We start from the raw sequence: 10,391 nt of genomic DNA on the forward strand, positions 1-10,391 counted from the left end.
ATTAGAACGACGTCAATTTGTCCATATCATCACAATGACGAAAGATTTGTTTACATCATCATGTCGTTAAACTTAATAGCTCAATAGCAAACTGAAGTTAAAACCAAAGTTTAGTGGTATCTGATATAGTTTATCCTATATTTATTGAGTAACTACATATTTAGTACCTAAACTATTAGTTTTGATATTTTTAGTACTTAAACTTTCATTTTTTCAAAATCATACCAACATTTAGTTTTCATTTCATTTTAGCACCCCCACCGTTAAAACTTAACGCGTTTAGTACCTAAACTCTCAGTTTGGTCCGATTTAGTACCTAAACTTTCAAAATTTTCAAAACTTAACGTTCAATTTTTAACGAGGGTACTAAAAAAACAAAAACTAAACTTTAGGTATGATTTTGGAAAATGAAGTTTAGGTACTAGAACGGATCAAAACTAATAGTTTAGGTATTGAACGCGTAATTTACCCTATTTATTAGCACTAGAACCCTACATTCATTCTCTAAGAAACGAAATGAGAAGAGTTGAGGATGTTATGGTTCTTGTTGTTTCAATATTCATTGTGCATGGAACTGAGAAAGTTGAATCGGGAATGAAATATGATTAGATTGAAAACTAAATGTGCGTCCTTCAACTTTTGGGTTCTGAAATTTAAGACCCCACGCCCATGACTCGGTAAGGGCACAGAAAAGTTGAATTGGTACGTCAAAGAAATAAAATCAAGAGAGTAAAAAGTAACACCTCACCTGTCGGCTCCAAAATAGTATCCTGCAAACCTCGTTTTCTTTTACCATTGGGAACCCTCAAAGTCTTGTTTTTACTTTTCAACACAAGTATTTACCTCTTAATTTTAGGGTAAACTACACGTTTAGTATCTAAATTAGTAAATTAACGTTTACTTTTTTGTTTCGTTTTGGTTCCTCGTCATTAAAAAATTAATGATACAATTACAACATGACACTTTCTCTGGATAAAAGACGATGTATGCGGCATGATCAATACATTTTGATTGATGGAGATCAAAGAAGAATTCATTCATCGAGTACACTTCACCAAAAAAGAATATTTCGTTGAATTCATTGAGTAGTCTCAATAATTAAAAAAAATATTACTTTTTTAGAAGATTTAAATTTAAGTAGTTACATTTGTAGTGTATGTACGTTATTGACTAAAAAATATTCTGAACAAATTTTACATAATATTTCAAGGTTCATTACAGAAGGATCAATCCTTCGAATAGTAATGTTTAAAATACTTGTTTTTGGGGTAAACTATGCAGATAGTCCCTTACAGACTTTGGTCACCAATTTAAAAATTAAGGGAGAATGTTCTCTAAATTTATAGTTTCATTCGATTTTAGTCCCTAACATTATCGATCCGTTCAATTTTAGTCTCTCAGCCGTTAACTCTCATTCTATTTAATCCCTCAGCCATGTTATGGACTTAAACAACAGAGGGTTAACGAAAATTAATATCTAAAGGACTAAAATCAAATAGACCGGTAACGTTAGGGATCACTTCCCCTTAATTTTTAAATTGATGATCAAAGTCGGTCAAACCCTGAACATAGGGGACTATCCACATAGTTTACCCTATTTTTCATTGGCATGATACTTTTGCCCTAATCATATTAGGCTTTGTAATTGGATAATTGAGTTAAATTAACATTAGTAGGAGGGAATGATAGAATCTTTTAAATATAATTCATAAATGTTAAATTATCAATATCTTAAATGGCGAACAACATAAAAGTTAGTTGTGAGTGTAGACATAAAGAATAAGAAAAATAAAATCACCGGAGGTCGGCAACCAATACTAAGATTGGTGTCACTGTCGACTAAACAAAAATAAAAAGAGAAAGAATACGACACAGGAGTATTTTAAGAATTTTGATTATATTTGAACATTTTGAAAACAAATATGTTTGGGCTAAATCATTTGGATCCTTTTTGAGTTGGATATTTAAACCAGGAGTTGGGTGAAGTGAATTTGGAATTGGACTCATAGGCCCATTTTATTATTTCTTGTATATATATACACTTCAAAACAAGCTTCATCCAACTGTTAGAATAAGACACGAATCAAGTGATCTCGGTAGTAAAATTGTTATTATTTTTTGAGATTTTATATTCGTGCACCAAAAATGACATGAGCATGAGTATTCAATGTCAAATGATCGATAGTTATTTTTGAACATATTATCTTATATTTTCTCATATTAACCAAAAAAAAAAATAGAATAAGAGGTCGAAGGGTAAGGATTCAATTCAAAGGGTTTATTGTTAATTTTGAGAGTTTAGGACAACTTTTTTTATTGAATAAAGGTCATATTTATGCTTAGGAGATGAAAAGGGCAGTTGGAAAAAATTTCGATTTCATAGATCGCTGTTAACGGAGATTGATGCAACAATGCTTAGTGAACATTGATCAGTAAAATTTTAAGGTTAAATTAATAGTTTATCTAAAATCTTGAGGTGAAGTTAAAATTTATCCATTTTAACTAGCATGCCACATCAGCATACTAACAGGAGTCCACGATCCACTTATCAAAATTAATAATCAATAACTTAAGTGACCAAAACTACTTTTTTAAAAATTTATGGTCATACCGAGACAAGCCAAAAAGAAAAGAAATCATTAATGTAATTAACCCTTGATTAAAATATTAATATTTGTTTAAAATATTTTTAATTACTAATTATACACATACTACGCACATGATTCGAAGTCTCTAAAATAATATTTAATATATATATTATATATATATATATATATATATTAAATGATCATAACTTAAAATGAGTGTTATTTTTTAAAAACAATCTAATATAATTTAATAATTATTTATATATAAATCCATTAAATGATTTTAATAAATAAAATATTATTTTCTTTTTAATTTTCAAATTTAAATAATTAATATATTTAATATGTATGTCATTATATTAACAAAATTAAATAAATATTATCTTATAATCTTTAATATTATTTAAAAGACAATTATTTGTATACTTTCCACATAATGATGAGTAGGAAAAGTGAAAAAAACATTATCGCGAGTCCCTTGCTATATTCATCTCCTTCCCTAATTTTCTTTCCCCCCAAACAGAATCTACTGAATGAATCTGCAGTAACTAAAATGACACACTTTACATTTCCATCTTCATTTTCTGGGAAAATTCTACCAAACATTCCCCACATTACTCCAGTCTCCAGCTCACTTTTCTTTGGGTTTTCATTTCCTTCCACCGATTTTCAAAATTCCTAATCAACATCACATGGAATTATAAAAAATACCAAACCAATAACCATGGCCTCATCTTCACCTTCCAAAAACTTTCTTCGAAAACCCAAGTTTATCCTCCTATTAATCTCAATGTCTGTGTTTCTATTCCTTTCCGTTCTCACTCTAACCCTTTTCTTCACCCTCTCCGCCTCCCATCGCCACCACCTCCACCAGAACGCCTCCCAAATTCGCCTTGCTTGCCGATCCACTCGTTTCCAGCAACTGTGTGAGACGGCTTTGACTCGATCCTCTTCCCTCCCTCCGAACCCAACTTCCCTCCAAATCATCCAATCCGCCATTTCTGTGTCTTCCCAGAACCTCAAAAACGGACAATCGATGGTCGAATCCATCCTCGACTCCTCCAAGGGGAATCTCAACAGGACAAACATCGCCACGATCTGCCTCGAGCTCCTTTCCAACTCGGATCACCGCATTAACTCCACCGTCGACGGCCTGACGCGCCAAGAGATCAAGGACGCGCGTGCGTGGATGAGCGCCGCGCTTTGCTACCAGTCCGACTGCCGGGGAGCGCTCACGTACGTCAACGACACCCGGTTGGTGAACGACACGCTGGCGTTCCTGGACTCCCTGACGCAGCACACCAGCAACGCGTTGAGCATGATGGTCGCTTACGATAATTACGGCGACGACCTGGACTCCTGGGTCCCACCCGAGACGGAACGGGACGGATTCTACGAGAAAGGGTCGGGCGGGTCAACGGCGCTGGTTTCCGGCGGGGGAGTCCCGGCCGGGTTGAAGCCGGACGCGACGGTGTGTAAAACCGGAAGCGGCGGGTGTTACAAGACGGTACAGGAGGCGGTGAACGTGGCGCCGGATAATACGGAGGCGACGCGGCGGTTCGTGATACTGATAAAGGAAGGTGTGTACGAGGAAACGGTGAGGGTTCCGTTGCGGAAGAGAAACGTGGTGTTTTTGGGGGAAGGGATTGGTAAAACCGTAATTACGGGTTCTCTAAATGCGGGTCAGCCCGGAATGACCACCTATGATTCTGCCACCGTCGGTGAGTTTCTTATTTTAACTTTGCCGACATAAAGGATTAGGGTGAAATTAACTTGACTAGAATGTTTAATTTTTTTTACTCTATTCTATTTGAAAATTTTGACTTTTAATTAATTTTGAATTGTAATTTTATAAATTTCATACAGCTTGAATTTTTAAAATTAATAGATTAATTTTTAAATATTAGTCAAAGTTTAAATAGAAACTTTCGACTTATATACTATATATAATAACATATAAAATAATAAATATATATATATATTATATATTATAAAATATTATTTAAATCAAATAATATTTATATTTTATTATCAAATAATTTAGAATATTAAATGAATGGTATCCAAATAGAAAATCAATATAAAATATTATTAGGATCTTGTCGGTCAAATCTAGTCAACAGCAAGCGTTAAATCCAATTTAAAACGGTAAAACAATTCTATATACGATTATTTCATATAGGATTGGCAGTCTCAAAATCCAGATATACTGGATACTATATGTTATAGATGATTCGATCGAGTTAAATTTTGGGGTTTGTTGCATCCTAAAATATTTAAGTAGAATACTAGACCAACTCTTAAATATTTGCAGGAATTCTTGGGGATGGATTTATGGCCAGTGGCCTCACATTCGCCAACACGGCAGGCCCTGATGCGCACCAAGCGGTAGCCTTCCGATCGGATAGCGATCTTTCCATCATTGAGAACTGCGAATTCATAGGCAATCAAGACACTCTCTACGCTCACTCTCTCCGTCAGTTCTACAAGAAGTGTCGAATTCAGGGAACGTCGACTTCATCTTCGGAAACTCCGCTGCGGTTTTCCAAGAATGTGACATTCTGGTCGTTCCCCGGCAGTTAAATCCCGAAAAAGGAGAGACCAATGCGGTCACGGCTCACGGAAGAACCGATCCTGCTGAATCGACCGGTCTCGTTTTCCAAAACTGCTTGCTCAACGGCACCAATGAATACATGAAACTACTTCGCCAACCCTAAAGTGCACAGGAACTTCCTGGGAAGGCCATGGAAGGAATATTCGAGGACGGCTTACATAAATTGTGTCATGGGACCTCTTATTTCGCCGGACGGATGGATGCCATGGAACGGTGACTTTGCGCTGAACACACTCTTCTACGGAGAATATCGGAACTCCGGACCGGGTTCGAACGTGTCGGCCAGAGTTCCATGGAGCAGCCAGATACCAGCACAACATGTATATACCTACTCCGTGGACAATTTCATTCAAGGTGATCAGTGGATCCCAACATGATCTTGATATTTTTCCCCCATTAATATTATCAAGAATCATGGTGATTGTTATGTTAAAGTAATAAGAATTCTTTATAGGAAAAGAAGCAGATTTTTTAGGCAGAAAGGCTCATGATATAGATTAATCAAAAGCTTAGGTTATACAAATATTGAAGTGTGTTGTAAGTCAACGTCACATGGTTGAACAAATTGGGAGTTGGGCAAAGCAAATGAATGCATTGATGGAGGTAGTTGGGCAAAGCAAATGAATGCATTGATGGAGGTAGTGACCCTATGATGTATGATAATAGGGTAAATTACGCGTTTAATATTTAAATTATTATTTTTAATTTATTTTAGTACTTAAACTTTTATGTTTTTAAAATCATACTTAAAGTTTAGGTTTTGTTTCATTTTATTACTCTGCTATTAAAACGGATCAAAATTTATAGTTTAAATTCTAAATCTGTAGTTTACCCATGAAAATAACGTTGAGGAAGGGTGACACTTTGATGTTGGGTAATTGCTTTTCTTGACTTAATGCACAAAGCGGCAATGGGGGGAGTCGTAAATCATACTAAGTTGCATAATTGTCTAAGCTAAGGGATTGTTGCCCAATTCTTAGTGTCACCTGTTTATTCTATTTGCACGAATCATCTATTTGCGTTAAGTTGTTTAAGTGATAAAAGAATTATTGTTAATTTTTTAGGATCAGAGTTTGAATACCATAAATGTGAGAGATATAAACGTTCAATAACAAGAAATTGAGAGTTATCTTTAAATAGATATTACCTTATACATTTTAATAAACTATTCAATAAAAACACATTACATCAAAATGACTCAATAACGATATAAATTCGTACATTAAATATGTAATTTTTAAAATCATACAATATTACACGTTATACAACATGTCTCGATTTACTCCAAGAATGGATAAACACTACATCTATATTTGAATATATTAGTTATATCATGATCATAACATATTATATGTGAAGTAAATTGAGGTAAGATGGTTATAGATCGAATCTAAATTTTGTAAAAAAAAAACTCAATAAAACTAGGTCAAATCCAAACACGTTGAGTTTGTGTCCGTGCTCATCTCTACCCATAACAGGCTAAATAATAATAAATTTATAAGAGGCCGACTAGAAATATGAAGTTTCCTAGAAAAATAAGTAGCGCTGGCCTGAGCATCTACGCTGTCACAGGTCACAAGGATCAACCTCGTTTTTCCTATTTTAGTTTTCTAGTAGATTTCTACCTAAATTGACTTATATAACAGCTAATTAACAGTGAACTTCCCTTTCTCAATCAACCCTACAACATGTTCAAGTTTCTGCTATTCTCTTCTTCTCACACCAATTTTGTTGTATCTAATTTCATCATATATATACACACAATTGGCATACTGTCGTTGGTTTCCATGCAGCATGTTCTAAATTCATTTCAGATGACAAAGTGTTGATGGAGTACATTGGTGCCACGGGCGCACCCGTGAAACTCGACCCCGTTCCGATCAAAGACGACATTGATTTCCACTTCCTACTTGGTTTCTCCATCAACTCCGATCCCTTCGGCAATGTGCAGGACGGGAAATTCTTGCCATATTGAGCGAGCACATCGACTCCGGAATCCATTTCAGTCATCAAGCGGAGTCACAACAATGTGAAAGCCTTAGCCAGCCTTTCGGAATGGAGCAGAGGCGACAAAGTCCTCCGTTCGTACAACCCTATCGACGACCAACGATGGATAAATGACTTTGAAAAGTCAAAGGTGGCAAAGCTTGGTTAAGAATCAATGTGGCATCACACTAAACCACATGATTAAGGCGGTAAAGAAAGAATTATTTAGAGAAAGCACATGGGAAAATTGCTTACGGTAGCAACAAAGAACGTCTGACAATTGCAAATTGTATTGATTTGGAAGCACTGTTGCTGAAAACTTTTGTGGATAAAGTAATGAAAAAAATTAATCACGTGAACAACACAAAGTTGAAGTGGAAGCTTTTAGAGGATTTAATGAGACGGTTTAGCATACTATAAATATGTGTATTTGGCATACAAGTAATATACAAAAATGTACGAGTGAAAGAAATAGAAAACCGAGAGTTTGTGTAGCTTAGCAAAGCTTGAGTTTGTATTTGTAAACTAACCGTAGTTAATGTCGTGTTCGAGTTCTTGTATCGTATTTTGGTTCATATTAATAATAGTTTGAGTTATTAATTTTACCGAGTGCCCATTACGCTTCCAAAAATATTATAAGTCTAAAGTTTAGTGAGTAAATTAAAAAATTAAAAAAAAATAAAAATAAGGTGAGTGAAATAAGAGAGAATAAAGTTCAGTGAGTAAGCATGCAATTTACTATTTACCTATTATTTCTCATGTATTAGTACTATATTACGGTAATTATCTTTAAATAACTATGAAATTTACTATCTTAACTTTCATTTTCAACTATGAAATATAAAGGGATTAATATTAAAATAAGTGCCCAAACTATACCGTTTTTTCTAATTTTTTGAGTCATCTAGGTGTCTAACGTTACAAACGTTACATATTTAGGTGCCCAGGCTGTCAACGACGTTAATTTTCCCGTTAAGTGACACGTGTCACAATATGGTGATTTTGAAACTTATTTTTTAAGAAAGATGTTAAAAATATTATTATATTTATAAAAAACACTAACTTTTCTTATATTATAAAACAACCACAAAATCCCAAATCATAACCTTAATCTACCACTGCCACCCTTTCCGACCACGACCACTGTTGTTGATGTAGTTTATGCCATCCTCTAGTCATACGCCACTGTAGTTGTCGTCGATTGGTCGTCGGAATTGCGTGTGATGACAATTTTCATCCTAGGGTTTGCGGGATAAAAACGTCGATCAGTCACGATTTCATGGGAGGTTTTAGTCTCCAGGAGAAGGTGAGATCTGGTGGTGTTTCGTTGACGGCAAAGGGCGGCCAACGTAGGTTTAGGGGTTGAAATGAAGGTTTTAAAGTTTTTGGGATATTTCAAAATGTTTTTCTTTTTAAAAAAAATATGTAATTTTAATTTTTTTTTTAATTTTAAATAAATTTTTTAAAACTACCAATTGTGACACGTGTCACTTAACAGAAAAATTAACACCGTTGATGGTACGAGCACCTAAATGAGTAACGTTAGTAACTTTAGACACTGAAATGAGTCAAAAAATAGTTTAGGCACTTATTTAGAGAAAACAATGTAGTTTAGACACTTATTTGGAGAAAACAATGTAGTTTAGACACTTATTTTGGTATTAAGCCAATATAAAATATCATCAGTTTACCCTAATGGTTAAGAGAAGAAACTTTGAAAAAAAAGAAGAAACTGAAATTTATTAACGAAGCATAGATGCAGCATGAATACTACATCAAGGGTGATTGAATCGAAAAATAAACACTATCCACTTGCTTTCTTGCTCTACAAGATTCGAAACCACTAAATAAATTTGAGAGTTGTTGGTTCATCCTAGTGGCATCTTCGTCTTCAATGCACCTTCACTTGGGTTTTATTTTCCTTTTCTTTTTTTTGTTTAGGCATGCTTCTTGCTACCAGCCAGAATACGTTGAATTTGAAGGCCTCTGCCGAAGGATTGGTTGAAGAGCAGCCTCGTCTGGAATTCCGATACGAACGGGAACCATGCCAATATCACTGTCAGTGCAAACAGCAACACTCCCATCATGTATTCGTACCCTCTTGCCAGTGCCTTCACCGATTCCCCCATCCCGATTCCCTTCACCGATATCCGGCACGCTTGCGATATCAGCAGAAGCGCCCACCCAGTCGGTATGAACGCTAGTAGGCTCTGGAAGATGTCTGACACGGTTAGATCGAGGAAATAAAACAGCATTGTGATGACCACTACTCACCCGATGAACATTAGTAGCTTAAGGAGTCTGAACATCAGTTGGAAATCCGCGCTGAACTTCATTCGACTCATCGACATGATCTGCGAGTGTGCACCGGTTCGTTAGAGGACTATTACTGAGGGGGGGATTCTGGGTTTTTTCGAGTTTTTAGTCTCACCTTTAGAATAACCAACACGGCTACAATGACCAGCCAGGAAAGACCATAAACCTGAAACCAGGCACATTTGAAAAAGGGTTTCTTGCTTAAGAAGACAGGTGAGATCATTAAGTTTAGAGAGCAATTCTCACCGCTAGGCTCTACCGAATACCTTGCCTGCTGGTGGTGGTCATGTTTAGATGATACACAATTCCTTACTGGTAGATGAAGAAGCGAAGCAAAAGAATGATCTCCACAAGACGTCCCATGAGCCCGGTGTGTCGCAGGTGCTCCTGTTCTTCCTCCCACCATGATTCCCAACTCTTAACCTAGGAAACTCCGATGCCACCCCTGCAGCTAATCCACTTTGACCAATATTCCCAATCTTCTACTGTCTTCTGCCATTCGAATCCCAACGGATTCAAAAGGAAAGGAGCAAACAGCCAGGATAAAACCAAGAACCACATGGAGAATGATAGGAGTCCATAGGAGACTGCAAGGATTGAGTTGATGACATCCGCATTGGGGATGTCCGCTCTAACATACAAACTCAGGTCGTCGGCGAAGAACAAATGGTGGGGAGGGATGCCACCCTTAACAAAGCAAAAAGCTTAGATGTTCTTATTAACAGAATCAACAATGCTGTAGCTCATGCGTTCCATTGTTAGAACAAATAGATAAGACGAGAGGGGATGGCCTTGATAAATGCCATGCTCCGGTTTGAAGGTGTCAGAGAGATCACTAATTTATTATTGATATGAAGTTCAAAATCATCTCATTATGTGATTCATAA

The 10,391-nt window shown here is 35.9% G+C and overlaps 1 protein-coding gene and 1 pseudogene across 2 annotated transcripts; one reads left to right on the forward strand and one right to left on the reverse strand.

Moving 5' to 3' along the window:
• Positions 1-3,079: 3,079 nt before the first annotated feature.
• LOC120169607 lies at positions 3,080-5,711 on the forward strand (annotated as a pseudogene).
• Positions 5,712-9,009: 3,298 nt separating this feature from the next.
• LOC120169652 lies at positions 9,010-10,317 on the reverse strand. Of its 2 annotated transcripts, none has more exons than XM_039177756.1 (3): positions 9,620-10,317; positions 9,463-9,542; positions 9,010-9,398 (listed from the first exon to the last, which is right to left on the reverse strand). In XM_039177756.1, the coding sequence occupies exons 1-3, from the start codon at positions 9,908-9,910 to the stop codon at positions 9,389-9,391; spliced, it is 381 nt and encodes a 126-aa protein (XP_039033687.1). In that variant the 5' UTR covers positions 9,911-10,317; the 3' UTR covers positions 9,010-9,388. The 2 variants fall into 2 exon arrangements, with proteins under 2 accessions (XP_039033687.1, XP_039033688.1); XM_039177757.1 differs by having other exon boundaries at positions 9,010-9,542; positions 9,620-9,670; positions 9,751-10,313.
• Between the last annotated feature and the right edge of the window lie 74 nt (positions 10,318-10,391).

The sequence above is a fragment of the Hibiscus syriacus genome, unplaced genomic scaffold (assembly GCF_006381635.1).
Source record: "Hibiscus syriacus cultivar Baekdansim isolate YM2019G1 unplaced genomic scaffold, ASM638163v2 tig00111769_pilon, whole genome shotgun sequence".
NCBI lineage: Eukaryota > Viridiplantae > Streptophyta > Magnoliopsida > Malvales > Malvaceae > Hibiscus > Hibiscus syriacus.

What these genes read in the sequence shown, in the direction of transcription:
- LOC120169652 (XM_039177756.1), bottom strand. Translation starts at nt 9,910, where the DNA reads ATGGTGGGAGGAAGAACAGGAGCACCTGCGACACACCGGGCTCATGGG. An exon ending in CCGTGTTGGTTATTCTAAAG is followed by an intron (nt 9,543 to 9,619) that starts GTGAGACTAAAA and finishes GCACACTCGCAG; the next exon opens with ATCATGTCGATGAGTCGAAT.